At 37.2% G+C, this 16,372-nt stretch overlaps 1 protein-coding gene across 1 annotated transcript; it reads left to right on the forward strand.

The window, feature by feature from the left end:
* The first annotated feature begins 13,229 nt into the window (after positions 1–13,229).
* On the forward strand, positions 13,230–15,717 carry LOC122090129 (UDP-glucuronate 4-epimerase 3-like). The gene has a single exon (XM_042659978.1). It carries the CDS (start codon positions 13,984–13,986, stop codon positions 15,289–15,291), a length of 1,308 nt encoding a protein of 435 aa, XP_042515912.1. The 5' UTR covers positions 13,230–13,983; the 3' UTR covers positions 15,292–15,717.
* The last annotated feature ends 655 nt before the right edge of the window (positions 15,718–16,372 follow it).

The raw sequence follows: 16,372 nt of genomic DNA on the forward strand, positions 1-16,372 counted from the left end.
CAGATACCTTCACTTCTTGTTCCCTCTGCAGTCATTTTTGCTTGATTTGCTCTCCAATGCTTGAACATACAGTTTAATACCCTACTTATCTACATATAATATCCTTGTAGACTCTAGAGGCAGTTTGTTAAACAAGATGTGATTTGTATTGCAATGCAGAACGATTTGCTGTTTTCTGGTTTATAATTCTGAACCAGAAATTTGAGATGTATAATTCAGAAAAGAGGGATTCCCTGGAAATTGAGTTCTTGGTTCCTCTGCTTCATTTCTTAATGGGTTCTTTTAGTTTTAATTACAGCTGATATGCTCAGTATATCACTTTCTTATTACTACTAAAGAACAATTATTATTTTTAACTCCAGCAACCCAGTATTCTGAGTATCCAAAGTAGATGGTAATACCCAATTTTCTAATCCTCTTCTCTTTCAATATAATGGTCTGGATATGCCAACTGCATGTCCAGTGCTCTCCAGTCTCCAAGAATGTGGCATTTTTCCCCACGCATTGGGGATAATAAGCTTTACTACAGTGCTGGTATTTACAGACGAGGAGCAATCTCCCATCTTTACAGATGGAAGTAGCAATCCTCTCCTCTTATTTCATTCCTCACCTTTCACTTCTTCAAACTACTCTAGAAATCCGATTCAGATCAGAATCGATTGACACCAATCTTAATCTTTAGTGCTTGAATCAAAATCAGCTTCGTCGGAATGATCTGGCCTCTTTCGGCTGTAGATCACTGAACTATGCGCCTATCTTCGCTTTTCAATCTGCTGTAGCTCCCAGTTCACTTAGCCTATGAACTACTACCCGGCTCACTCAAACAAGAACTCCAGCTTGGTTCACTTCTGGCTCGCTTAGCCCTAGCTAGAAACAGCCAACTCACTTCGCCTATGCAACGAAGAGAAGTAGTTTACTTGATTGTTCGATTCTTATCATTTTCTTCATATTCCAACTTGGATCAGGCAGATTCTCGATTCCTAAGCCAATTCCATTTTCACTTGGTAATGGCTGAGAATTAGTTTTCATGGAATGATTCAGGCGGATTCTATTCTTAACTTAGGCACCCTCTCATTAATGACTAGCTTTTAAGAATGAGTTATATCGGAGTCTTGACAACAACAAAACAATGAACTGGGTTTATAAGATAAGCCCATGAACACATGTTCATTCTCGTATACTTTTCCCACTCTTTGGATGTGGGGATTTCTACCCAAAAAAAAAAAGGATGTGGGGATTAAAATGTCCACTCAGATTCCCTAACAGCTAGTTTTCTTTAACCTTTTAGCGGTTTAAGCTGTAGTGAGGTGGTGATAAGCATTGAAAATTATGGGTTTCATTAATTCAAATTCAGCTTCAATAATGAGTGGTCTCATAAGAGAATACAGAATGCCATCTTGGGTCTTGGCCCATCTTAAATATCGATAAGCCTACCCAGGATCTAATGGGCTGGGTTGGACGCTCTTGGACCATAGCCCACTATTAGGCCCAAAGCTGAGTTTTTAGTTGCTGCCTCATTGATGCTATCGTGAGCCATTGCATCCTTGTGTGAGTGATCAAACTATCATTCCTATCCATTATCAGCCATTGAAGAATTATTATATAGGAAGAAGAATGCTACTCAGTCACATAGCCCTTGCACTAACGTAGGGACAATGAAGGGGCACGCATGGGCATTGATAGGGTGGAGTCATCATTTTGCCCCTTTTGTGTATGGACATAGGGATCCACACAACCAGGTAGTGTTCTTTTTCTTCTTTTATATATACACTCATAGGTCACTATGAGACTCATCTCATATATTCATTCATATCATTTTGGTTTAATTGCAGCTCATCTCACCCATTATGGACTTTTGATGTTGGCATTTATCTATTAAAAAAAATTTGTAGACAATTAGGACTTCTTTGGTATCATTTTTCATTTTTATTTTTGTTCACAAAAACGATTTTGCCTCCATTTGGTTTCATTTATGGCGTTTATTTCTTTTTTTTTTTTTTTTTTATGATAAAATACAAAATCCACAAATAGATCAAGAGTCATTTATGTGTTTCAACAAAAATTATTTTTTTTCATTTATGCACTCAACATTAATGAAAATGTGCTTATAAATGGGATTAAAAAGGTTAATCCAAGTTCTTAATTTGTGGGTGATATGTTTTTTTTTTTTTTTTTTTTTGGGTCCCCAACTTGAAAACTGTCATTTGGTTTTTTTTTGCACTTCCCATTTTAACTATTTGACACCCATGATGTCAAAGTGGATGGGGTGGTGATGACACAGGGAGCAAGGATTGAGAACTTGTTATCAAGAATGGATCGGTCAAGACTGATTTCAATCCAATACCGATCAGATCGGCCATGAATCACGTTCGGATATAAATACCTTTGCTTTCAATTAAAAAAAATTGATTTTTGGATACCCTTCATCTGTAACCATCCCACTGATACGGTATCAGCCAAGAATTGGGATCAATCAAGGCCAATTTCAATCTGATTCCTCAAACCATGATGGGAAGAGAATTTAGAGGAACCACACCCGAAAAATGAGTTTTTCTTTTTCTTTTTCCATGGAACAATACTTATTCAATTGTTGGACTAGAACTGAAATGCAAAGCAAATGCAATGAGCCTGTAATAGCATCCAACCCAAAAGCCTGAGCCTTTTAGAGTGGAGAGGCATTTCCAAGGTAGTAAGTCCAACAACCAGAGTGTGGCACAGTGTGGGACTAAACTCTTATCTCATCCCTAGCAATCGAGCGCACTCATGCATCAACTTTCCCACCTTTGGGCCGTGGGTCCTCATATGGCCACTGTACGGACAACCCACTCCAATACCTAGCCAAAGAGTGCACTCATGCATCAATTTCCCAAGCTTTGGGCCATGGGTCCTCATATGGCTAGTGCATGGGCAATCCACAGTGATACTACTTAATAGCGTCCAACCCAAAACCCAAGCTTTAAAGCGGACGAGCCCTTCCAAGGTCATGAGCCCAACCATCGCATATTTCCTTATCAGTTTGGGACTAAACTCCCCTCCCATTCCTTGTCATGGAGCGCACTCACTACATCAACCTGGATCAAGGTTTCTATAAAACAGTGTTGGGAATTGGATCGGTCAGTTTTGGTTTTGATCCAAAACCATTGAAATCAGTAAGAATTGGAGTGGAATCAGTGGGAATAGGCCGAGATCAATTAAATCAATCATAGCCAATTCCAATATGAATCGAAAGATTCAATGATCATATTCTCAATTCTTAAAACCATGCCATGGGTTTGCTGGCTAATAAATTATCTCCATGGGGTGGGGTCTGTTGGGGATTCTTTTATCATATTAAACATATGAATAACCTTATAGTGTTTAGAATGCAAGAATATTTAACAATTCATAAAAGATTAATCATGGGTGTAGTCTCTAAACCCAGAACAATAAAGTATCACATCTTTGAATACATAACCATATAGATTTACTATATCTATAATAATCAATGGGACAACCATGACATGAACCATAAATGGGAATAAAGAAGTACCTGTGTCCCATGAAACCTCTGTTCCATGTGGTTAAACATTACTCCCATGAAGATGACAATAATGAACTACGCAAGTGGAGTCATTCTACTGAGATCTTCTGCAGCCTCTTACTCTAGGGTTTTCTCTCTTTCTGTGCACTTTCTCTTGTGAGAAAGCCGTGCTCCCAAAACCAATAAGGCATTAAGTAAAGTAATGATTGCAGGGACCGTCAGTATTCTATTTATAATAGAATCCCTAAAACCCTATTCCACTCTCACAATGAAAAGAGTTAGAGTGGGTCTATAATTGCTTGGGCCCAATGGATCAACCGGTATCAGTTAAGCCCACATAAAAATCCTAACAATCTCCCACTTGGGCTACACTGATACTGATGTCTTTCTATTGACTCCTGGCCAAATAATTCCAAGACTGAACACCACTCAAACAAACTTTGATCCAATCAATAATCTCTACTGTTGAACAATAGTAGAAAATGCACCTCAATATACGGCATATAACTATCTAATGTTACAGACAATAGAAAATTATCAATCCAAATCGCCTAGAAACATATATATATATATATATAAGGAGTTGATATATACCTGTGATCACATGAAATATACATTTCCTTATAGGTCCTTTCTTGATCTAAAGATCAGCCTACCTTAAAAACCTCACAGGTAGAAAACTTTGATATTAATCAACACTTGGCAAACTGCCCTTTTCTTAAATTAATATCTTACTTTGGTATACCGCCTATAGCTAACTGCCACTTCCATCGATTTAGGTTAAATACCACTATAAATCACAAACTTTGGTAAACTGTCTGTGGTAAACCACCACTTCTTTGAACATAGGCTAAATACCACCATACATCACAAATTCTGACAAAATATCGTCAATTACCTTGGATAAGCACTGCCAATAAATCTTAACAAGCACAGCCTTTAAACTTTGACTTTTGCCACCATGATATCTTTGGTTAAATGAGATCATAAAACTCCCACTAACCAAGCATATCAAAAACCTCAATAACACCAATGTCAGAAAATATGGCTCTTGAGTACTTTGTCGATAAACTTGGATGACATCACTTTTGAGCAAATGTCACCTTTACCTTGGGAAACACACAATTGAACTGAATGTACCACTTTGGTGGGTTTCACTCATTTCTATCATGTTTTTCACATTAGAGATGAATATATGTACAGAAGTGTATGCTTTAATGTGTTTCTTACACAATCAGAGACAACACAAACAAATAAAGCATAAATGTACATAAATAATTCAGAGAACAGAATTTAAGATAAAATCAATTCAAAATTACTCCAAAGTCATTATAAACTTAATAGGGCAATAAAATTGTTCCTATTTCTCTTTAATTGTGCTTTGTTCAGCAACAACACCTGTTTGGGTTCCCTGAGAGCTAAAACCCGATCAAGTAACCCTAAAAATCTCAGGTATGAATCATACACACCAAATAACCGGGCTAGAAAATTTAATATGTACACCTAGCAGATAAAACACACAAGAGTCACAACCGTAACTACATTCCTATCATTTGGGCTAAGAATGTACTGGTCCTCTTATAAATCCAAATTTACTGTGAAAATACAATTACTTTTATCACATGTGGGTTTAGAAACCTCTAAGTTATAGTCCTTTCCATACATGTATTTTCTTTAACTTGGGTGACATCACCTTTGGGCAAATGTCACCAACTTTACTGTGCTTGAAAAAACTATGAAATAATAGAATGTGCCACTTTGGTGGATTCCATCCAATCATTTCATAGCTTCTTAGAAATATACTGTGTAGCATAAAATGTGCAGAAGCTCACACCCAGTTTAATTCTAATATATTTATCCATCATAGGGTGTTTCAAACAAAACATTCAAGTACAAAATGACATGAATATGAATTTACTATATATTTCAGCCATAAATAATTCTTCAATATCATGATAATAATAAATCAATGCAAAACTCCAAATAATTCTTTTGCATGAAAAACAATATAGTACACTGAATTTATTCTCCCACTAGCAACCTAGTATATCGAATTTATTCTCCCACTGGTCGAGCCACATAAAACAGCTTAAGATCCATACTTTTATTCTCCCACTTGGTTCGACCAGTCATAAATTAATCCATTTATTGGGGAACACAATTCGTTAAATGTGACATACATATAAACTTGTTCACATAGGCCCAAAAACAAAAGAAACCAAACATTTATCAATTAATGTTCATAAATAGGTTTTCAGAGAACAATGGCAGTGTTTGAGAACTTGGTATTGGATTGATCAAAATCGACACTAATCCAACCCAACCAATCCGAATTGATCCAATCGGAATACAAAAAATAACACATTAAATGAACCTATAACCTATGGTCATAGTGATGAAACCCTCATCCACCCTATTGCCATTGATCAACTGTCCAATACCTTTTAGGGCAAAAAACTTTGCTTTAAAAGCATAATACCAAACTATTGATTTGGTTCTCCTAGTATAGAAAACTAGGTCTTTGAGACATATATAGACCTCTATATTCTCAAGCCATTTTTAAAGATATTAGCTTAATGGTTCAACTCAAGGAAGAATAATCCATTCGATATTTAATTAATGCATGTAACATCAATAAAAACCAACATTATATCACTAACCATTAAATATAATCAAAGTGTCAACTGAACTACAATCTCAACCTTTAGGTCTGGAATGCACTAGTCCACTCAAAAACTACAATGACCGTGGAAGCTCTTCAACTTCGAAAATTACTATCACTTTTGGATGCATAACAACTTCTAGGTTAAGGTCTGCCTAGAGTACACTTGCATTTATGCTTATCTTTGATAATGTCGCCTTTTGGGCAAACATTACCTAATTCCTGCTAACAATTTTCTACGTCTTTGAATATAAGACAAAATCTTTGAGTTGTAAACCTATTACAGTAATCTTAGATTTTACCACTTTGGTGGGTTCCATCAATTCCACCGCAATAGCTTACAACTACACCTGGCAGCTTAAATTTATGGGTTATTTAAACATTAACTAAATATCAATTTACATGTAAAAGAACAAGCATGTAACTGTTAACAAAATAAACATTACAATGCTCAATTATCGATTACTTCAAGAGTGTCAACCGGAACTACATTCCTGACCTTTGGGTCTGAAACATACCGGTCCACCAAAATTTCTGCAATTACTGCGAGACTTCTTCTAACTTTCGAAAAGTACCACCATCTTTGGATGGACAGCATCTTCTAGGTGGAGAAATCTCTATTCTGTTTTTCACTTGCTTTAACTTTAACCTTTCTTTGATAATGTCACCTTTGGGTGAATATTAGCAACTTTGCTACCAATCATTATTCTCTGTCTTTTTAAACAAAGAAGACTTTGATTTGTATTCTATTACAATAAGGTTGAACTTTACCACTTTGGTGGATTCCACCAAATCTTATTGTAATAGTCTACAAATTCATTCTGGTAGCTAAAAGTGGGATTGTTTAAGCATAAATAAAAATATTCATAAACAAAAGCATGAACTACATTACTAAGAATAAACAAGTTCATATTCTGATATGCAAGTAATGTATGAGTTGATTTTCTTTTATTTCTTCCAATTAATAGGAAAATCATAAAGAATCATTAACCATCCATACTTGTAACTTATACAAAACAAATCATAAAAGTTGATCAAAACTAGGCTCATAATATATAAAAAAGAAGAGCACGAAAAACTGGACTCAACGCAAAAAATCAGGGTGAAAAATTCTTTACCATTTGCCCGTACGAGCCATTTGAAGTTGCAGAACTAAAAATAGATCAAAATCAATCTAGTTTCCCAAACCAACCGGTCTAATCCGGTTCGGGCATATTGATTCCGGGTCAATTGGTCAACGATCCGATCAACTTTTGACCGAGTCAAACAGAGTTGGTCATGAGTTGACCCACTGCACCCCGGGTTAACTCGGTAGGGTTTCTGAGGTGACCCAGCGATGACTCGCCGCCGCTTTTTTTTTTTTTAATTTAAAAAAAAAAATTCTCTCTCCTCCATCAGTCGATTTCCAACAGCGCGTGTTGACACTTTCGGAGGTTTTCGATGACTTGCGGCATACTGTCGCGATCGTCTTTTCTTGCTCTACAACTTTCGTGAAGAAAGTTTTCCCATATGGGATCTTTAAGTAATGGTAAAATTATGATTTTCATGATTTGGGATACAAAATCAATTTTCCTTGATTCTAACACTGTAAAGGTTGGCTCTGATACCAATTGTTGAGGATTCTTTTACCATATTAAACATATGAATAACCTTATAGTGTTTAAAATACAAGAATCATTAACAATTCATAAAAGATTAATCATGGATGTAGTCCCTAAACCCAGAACAATAAAGTATCTCATCTTTGAATACATAACCATATAGATTTATTATATCTATAATAATCAATGGGACAACCATGACATGAACCATAAATGGGAATAAAGAAGTACCTGTGTCCCATGAAACCTTTATCCCATGTGGTTAAACATTACTCCCATGAAGATGACAATAACGAACTACGCAAGTGGAGTCCTTCTACTGAGATCTTCTGCAACCTCTTACTCTAGGGTTTCCTCTCTTTCTGTGTACTTGCTCTTGTGAGAAAGCCGTGCTCCCAAAACCAATAAGGCATTAAGTAAAGTAATGGTTGCAGGGACCGTCAGTATTCTATTTATAATAGAATCCCTAAAACTTTATTCCACTCTCACAATGGAAAGAGTTAGGAGTTTCTTAATCAAAGTGGGTCTATAATTACTTGGGTCCAATGGATCAATCGGTATCAGTTAAGCCCACATAAAAATCCTAACAGAGTCTTCTTTTCTTTTCTTTTCTTTTTTGTTTTAAACCAAAAAGGGAAAGAAATCTTGATTTGGTTAACCAACGGTTAGTACATCTATGTGTCGCGATTATGTTACTTAAGCAAGAAAATAGTCACGATGATTTGGTAGAAATGATATGACAATTCTGATTTGTGGATGTTTATGAATGATGTAGATCAATCATGTATCAAATCTCATACCTAGATCAATCATGTTTATGCATCTCTTCATTAATTGGTACACCTTCTTACTAGCCCTAGATTTTTTTTTGTTGGGGTGGGGGGGTTGCAATATTAGTCTTAGAAATTTATCTATATATCTCCTAAATTTCAGCCCTATATCATTATACAATTTGCCACATGACAAAAGTAGGTGTTCCTCAAGGTTTGTTGACTAGAATTAATTGAAATTGAGATCATGTTCTTTGATTCTAATTTGAATCGGCCAATCAACTCCTGATTCCTTAAACCCATGGCTATGTTGGGGATAGGATGTCTTTAATTCTATCAGGGCCTTCGTCAGTTCTCGTTTCTAAAGTCTTATGGGTATTTCTGTAAGTTTCCTATATAGGGCTTCGCTATACATTTGTAACAACGTCGTCTTTCTTTGTAAGCAATCCTATAGAATTGTGAGGACGAGTGTTGTAACCCTGTTTTTCATCAATATAGAAGCAATATCTCATTCACTAAGGATGTTGGTAATCTTGCAAAAACCTCGTAAATCTGTATACATTTATTGTTCTTATTTTTTCATTACTTTTCTACATCATTTTAGGGTTGAGTTTTTACAAGTTGTGTTTGCATGGACCGCACTGTGAGAGTCACTGCATAATCCTAGGTTTGGAGATCTCACATCCTCCTCTTTTCAACAGTTTTGTCTTGACTCAATACTTGCCTAGAACCAATTCAGCCACATCAAAACTAGACCAAAATGACCAATTGACACCCCAAGTTTAAAAGCATAAGATCTGAACCGACCCAATTCCAACCTCCAACCTAGGACTGACCAATTACGGACCAGTCCATAATTGGTCCATCAATCGTTTGCAGCCTTTTTATCTTGTTTAATAACACAGATCTTGAAGATCCGCGAGTGGAGGAGAAGAAGACTAGCGGCCAACTGATTTGATTTCAGATCTGCTTTCTTCAAAGACTAGAGAGAGAGAGAGAGAGAGATTAGAAGGGTGGATCAGAGGCGTAGACAAGTTGAAGAAGAAGGGGGAGGAGAAGGGAGAGGGAGGATGAGAGGGAATGAGTTGAGGGAGCAAGCCGGAGAATGTGGAAAAAAAGAGTCATAAAAAAGGTGGATGGAGAGGACGTCTTTTCACCCATTTCTTCAAAAAAACATTTTGCACATAGAGTTATCAAACCTATTTCTTACAAAACCTCAGTTTTTATCGAGTAGTTACCATCATTTTTATGTTCGATATTTCATTAATGATTTCTTTAAATAGACAAAAAATAAAAGGAAAAATGATACCAAAAAAGGCGTAGAATTGATAAGCAAAGCAAATGCAATAGGCCTGTAATAGGCATCCAACCCAAAAGGCTAGAGTCTTTTCTGAGTGGAGAGGTCTTTCCAACATTACCTAACTAATGTGAGACTCTCATCTCATTCCTAGCTATCAAGTACTCATGCATCAACTTCCCCAGCTTTAGACCAAGGTCCTCACATGGCCAGTGCACGAACAATCCACTCTGATACTAATTAATAGCGTTCAACCCGAAACCCAAGTCTTACAGTGGAGAAGCCCTTCTAAGGTCATAAGCCCAACAACCACGCTCTTCTCAGCCAATGTGGGACTAAACTCCCCTCCCATTTCTTGTCATGAAACGCACTCACTTAATTAGGTTGGATCAAGGTTTCAATAACACCGAATCAGGAATCAAATCGGTGAATGTTGATTTTGATCAAAATCCAATGGAATCTCTAAAAAACAGAGAAGAATTAGTGAGAATAAGCCCAAATCAATTGAATCAATCACAGCGAATTCCAATCCAAATTCAAAGGGGAAAAAAAAAAACTTGATTTGGTTAAGGAAGATTTGTACATCTTTGTGTCACGATGATGTGAGTTTAGGGAAAAAAAATGTCAATTTTTTTTTAAAGAAATTATATGACAATTCTAATTTGTGGATGTCGATGAATGATCTGGATCAATCATGTATCAAATATCATACCTAAATTGAACAACTTATCTTCCTCAGTAAATGTATGCATCTTTTCGTTAATTGGTACACTTTCTTATTAGTTCAGATTTTTTTTTATGCAATATTTGTCTTAGAATTGATCTATATATCTACTAAATTTCAGCCGTATAACCTTATACATTTTGTGTTAAAAAAAAAAAAAAAAAAAACTTATACAATTTGCCATGTGACAAAATAGGAATTCCTCTGGGTTTGTTGACTAGGATTAATTGAAATCGAGATTAGACTCAATAATTCTTATTCGAATCAGCCTATCAAATCCTGATTCCTTGAACAGTGGCTGTGTTGGTAATATAATGTTTTTAATTCCATCGGGGGCTTCGTCAATTCTCATTTTCTAAGGTCTTATGGGAATTTCTGTAAATTTTTTATGTAAGGTTTCACTATATATTTGTAACGAGGTTGTCTTTCTCTGTATGAAATTTGAGAGGTGTGAAGAAAAACATTATAACCATAATTTTTCATTGATAGAGAAGCAAGATCTCATCTCACTAAGGACTTAGGCAATCTTGTCAAATCTCGTAAATCTGTGTGCATTAATTAGTATTGTTTTTTCATTACTTTTCTATATCATTTTAAGGTTTTGTTTCTACATGATGTGTTTGCATGAATCACACAATGAGGTTCACTATGTAATCATAGGGTTGGAGATTGAACATCCTCCTCTTCTTAGCAGCTTCAATTTGACTCAATACTTATCTAAAACCAATTCGACCTAATCAAAACAGGACCAAAATGACCAATTGACACCCAAAGTTTTAAAGCATGAGATCTGACCCGACCCAGTTCCAACTTCCAATCTGGGAGTGACCAATTACGATCCAGTCCATAAAAAAACTTTGGCTGACAGGGAATTGAACTGCCCTTTTGGAACTTCTTATCATCTACAAAAACCCAAAACTTAAAACATCGTGCCTAAGTTAATGTTTGGTAAAATTTTCTCTATTTTCTCATTTTAAAATATATTTTAGATAAGAGATTATTTCAAGAATGCATACCAAATGCACCAATCATCAAAATTCTAATTAATTCATAGAATTAAAACTGAACCCATATATCAAAGTTCAAATTAATTTTTGGTAAAACCGTAGATGAATCCATCACCACAGTTCAATGGATGTAGGCAAGCCAACTCATTTGAAAAGCTAAGGTAGGGTGGTTAATAGGTCTTGTGATCTCTTTAATTATCATCAATGACAACAGCTATGGTTACTTCCTACACACCCACACACATGGAAGTAAATTAAAGAAGCATGGGCAACCAATAATACCCCAAAAAGTGTTTATTAGAATACAAGATATCTATCTATCTATCTTTCTATCTTTCTATCTTTCTATTTATATAATCTAATGAAAGATGATGGTGTTTTGCTTATACCATAAGGAAACCAACCCCTCTGGTCACTCTTTTGCCTTCATTTTCAAGTGGAATGCTTTTGTGGGTGCCACTCACCCATCACCACCATCCGGTAACCGTTGTTGTGGGGTCCCCACCTAACATGTATGTCATCCCTAGCAAGTCCCCTTCACTTTATTTCACTCTCATACTGTCACATCAGTCTTGTCTCTTCTTACATTATGATTTTTTCTCATTTTCACTTTCTTTTACCTTATTCATTCCATAGTTGCAAAACAGGTTTTGATTCAGGTGAATCACTCGAATCAAATAAAAAATATATATATGAAACCTGATCAAGAATTATGAAAACTCACTAGCCTAGATTTAAAAAAAGATTAGATTAGGTTCAAATTAATTAGAGCTTTCGTCAGTCATGTGAAATTCACTGGATTTGTTTCTTTTTGATTGGATCATATATTGTTCATAGATTATAGGTTTGGTTTACAATAAAAAACTCTAAAATTTTGGTTGTGGTCTTTAGTATTATCCCTTTTTTTCTTCTTCTTGCATCTAAAACAATCATAGCCCCAATCACACTTTACCCAAAGAAAGAGAAAAATGAAGATACCAAGAAAAGTGTGAAAATCGTCTGCAGCCACTGCACACTGGTGTAGTGAGCATCAGGTGACTGGGAGTCTCTTGGGGCATGTGTCCAGATGTTCTCAGTCGTTCAATGTTCACTGCACCTCACCGCTCACTGCAGAGGATGTAGATTCTTAAAAAACTGACTCCCCTTGTCAGGTTTGACTCACCCTGATTCGTGAGGTTTTAAAAATGAAAGGGGGATTGAGAGATTAAAAAAATGATTTTCCAATTATTCATTCTACACCGAACAACTATATTTCCATGAAGTAAAAATCATTTGTAGCCACTACACTAATGTAGTGAACATCGGGTGACTAAAAGCTCTTTGGGGTGTATGCACGGATGCTCACTGTACCTCAACGCTCATTGCAGACAATTTGATCCCATTTCGGTGATCAATTAGCCATCCCCCTTCCCCTCCTTTAATGTTGATATTAAAGTCAAAATTTCCATCTTAATCCGATTCAATCACTTCAATTAATATCTGGTACCGACTGATTTGGATGCTGCAACCCAAAATTATCTTTTGCATTAACTAAAATTGAGAATTATAAGTTCTAAATCCCCACAAATTCTCTCTTTATATCTCACATTCGCAAGAGAGAGAGAGAGAGAGAGAGACGGTCTACAACAAACCCATTTCTTGAAAAATCGACAAAAGAAAAAAATGGGAATTTAAAGGGGGTTGAAGTCAAGGTTCAGTGAATCAAAGCCATCCATACATTCATTCACCGAAACACTCCTCACATTCTTTTCTCATACTGATTCTGTTTAGAAAATCACTTTATGGTTAGATATATATGATCACTGGAATTATAATTAATTTTCCCTAAAAGAAATTCTGATTTCTTCCTTTTATCACTATTTACTAGAGTTTGACTCCCAATCAACTTCTCACTCCCAAGCCCAAATCCCAAATCCCAAATCCCAAATCTAATTTGGCCCATTCCTTATCCTTTCCTCCTCTTTCCTCTCCGTTTTTTTTTCTCTATTTTCATTGGAACACTTTGATCTCTAGAATCTATAGTCTTTGATCTCATCAGGTCTCTCTTTCTCTCACTAGAAACCTAAAAGAGGGGAACAACAGTAACCCTTCGAAGAAACAAGAAGATTCCCCAGAATAGTCGAAGGAGAAGGATAAGTAAAAGGCAAGAAGGGAGGCGGCCAGCTAGCTAGCCAGCCTTATTGATCTTTTCTTTTTATCTTTTGACTCAGACCTTTCTGCGAACAACTTCAGAACAAGTCGTAGGAGAAAGAGAAAGGATGAGAGATTTCTTGTAATCTTCCGCCAAAACCCTAACCCTAACCCTCCTGAAATTCGTTTTCATTGTTGGAAGAAATTGGTAGAAAGGTTGAGGGGAGAGGGTTTCGTAAGTATCCAGATCACCAGACCACACTCTCTGGTCAATGTCGCAGCTGAAGCCGATTTCCCATCTTGATCACATTCCTTCGACGCCAGGAAAGTTGAAGATGGACAAATCGCCCTACAATCACAGACTCCGGTGGCATTCTTCGCTAATCAAGCTTGTCTTCTGGTCCTTGCTATTCCTTGGCCTAATCCTTATATTTTTCCTCCGATCTCCTTCTTCTCCATCGTCTGATTCCTCTCGCCGATCTCTTCACGCCTCCAACTCGGGCGGCCCTGCCTGGGAGAAGCGTGTCCGTTCCTCAGCACGCGCCCGTTCTCGCAACGGCCTCTGTGTGTTGGTCACTGGCGCTGCAGGGTTCGTTGGCACCCATGTGTCAACCGCATTGAAGCGTCGTGGCGATGGCGTCCTTGGCGTCGATAATTTCAATGACTACTACGAAACTTCACTGAAGCGTGCCCGTCAGACCCTCCTTGAGAACACTGGAGTGTTCGTTGTTGAGGGAGATATCAATGATTCCGCTCTTCTCCGCAAACTATTTGATGTTGTCGCATTCACCCATGTCATGCATCTCGCGGCTCAGGCAGGCGTTAGGTATGCAATGCAGAACCCAGGTTCGTATGTTCACAGCAACATTGCTGGCTTTGTTAATGTGCTTGAGGTCTGCAAGTCAGCCAATCCACAGCCTGCGATCGTCTGGGCTTCTTCGAGTTCGGTTTACGGCCTCAATTCCAAGGTGCCTTTTTCGGAAAGAGATCGAACTGACCAGCCCGCCAGCCTCTATGCCGCCACCAAGAAGGCTGGTGAAGAGATTGCCCACACCTACAATCACATCTATGGACTTTCCATTACTGGGTTGCGCTTCTTCACGGTCTACGGTCCTTGGGGTCGGCCTGACATGGCTTATTTCTTCTTTACGAAAGATATTCTCAAGGGAAAGCCGATTTCGATCTTTGAGGGCCCTAACCATGGGACGGTTGCCAGGGACTTCACTTACATCGATGACATTGTGAAGGGATGCTTGGCTTCGTTGGACACTGCAGAGAAGAGCACCGGCAGTGGTGGGAAGAAGAGGGGGCCTGCACAACTCCGGGTCTTCAATCTAGGGAACACTTCACCTGTGCCCGTCACCGATCTTGTCCGCATATTGGAGAAGTTATTGAAGGTTAAGGCCAAACGGGTAATGTTGAAGATGCCGAGGAATGGAGATGTGCAGTTCACTCACGCGAACATAACCTTGGCACGTAAAGAGCTTGGGTACAAACCCACAACCGATCTGCAGACAGGGTTAAAGAAGTTCGTCCGGTGGTACCAAAGTTACTATTCTGGGAAGAAGGCTACTGGGTGAATCCTCTTCATTGATAAGTGCGGTAGAATTGTTTCTTTTCTTCTTCTTCCTTTTGATTCTTACAATTTTTTACCTCTTTCCCTTCATCCAAATCTCTTTCCATATATCTTAATATTGGCATATAAGAAGGAAATTCTGTCCTTTGGTAGAGAGGTCTTCATGGTGGGTGGAAATTGTTTGCCAGGCATTCCTGATCTGTATCAATAGAAAGCTGGAAGCATCTCATTTTTCATTGTTTTTCTTCCCTATTTCTTTTTTTTTTTTTTTTTTTTTTTTGTCTTAATTAGGATTGTTGCTACGTCTAGGTTCAGAAATGTATAAAACATTGCAGATAAGTCACAAGCATCTGGTATTCTGATTGGTGGACTTACTTTCATTAACTTGATGTGATTTCAATAAAAGTATCAATTGCGACTGGGTTTCCTATCTGTTTTTTGTGAATTGATATGATTTCAAGTAGCTGATCCCATTAAGTTGGGATAAGGCCAAGTTTGTTGTTGTTTGTGTTATTTTATTTTTTTTCTTTGGCGAATGAAGCAGACATCAAAGGATAGTCACAATTTACTTGTCAGTGGTTTCCTGGTGCCCTGTTTTCCTATCCTTTGGCTGAGCTTTGGATGCATTTATTCTTTGCTTATCAATAGAACTTCTGTACTGCACCGACTATAGTTTTGATACTCAAGTTGGTGTTGAGCATTCCTCAACCCCTACCCACTAACTTTATGTCATTTTCACGCCTTGCCTGGGTCTTGCTGGAAATTAACAACCTTAGAAAGGATAAATGCCCCAGATATTCAAGGGGGTACTGAACTTTTTACTTTTCATTTGCTTTGGGTGTGATGACAAGGGGGAAAAAACTTGTCTTTCAAGGTGAATGGCTCTTCTTGGTATCACTGGTTTGGATTTGAGTATTTTATTTTTACCTGTTCTTGTGGTTGCTGGGATAATTTGTTTCATTGGATCAATTGTAATTAATTTACACTGGAAGCATTGCCGAGTTGGATCTGATTGTAAATTTTCATGCAACTGTTACTTTGGTTATGCTTTTTAACTAGAAATTTCAAGCATCATATATTTAAGG

Source organism: Macadamia integrifolia, chromosome 9 (genome assembly GCF_013358625.1).
Source record: "Macadamia integrifolia cultivar HAES 741 chromosome 9, SCU_Mint_v3, whole genome shotgun sequence".
In the NCBI taxonomy this organism is placed as follows: Eukaryota; Viridiplantae; Streptophyta; class Magnoliopsida; order Proteales; family Proteaceae; genus Macadamia; species Macadamia integrifolia.

What these genes read in the sequence shown, in the direction of transcription:
- LOC122090129 (XM_042659978.1), top strand. Translation starts at nt 13,984, where the DNA reads ATGTCGCAGCTGAAGCCGATTTCCCATCTTGATCACATTCCTTCGACG.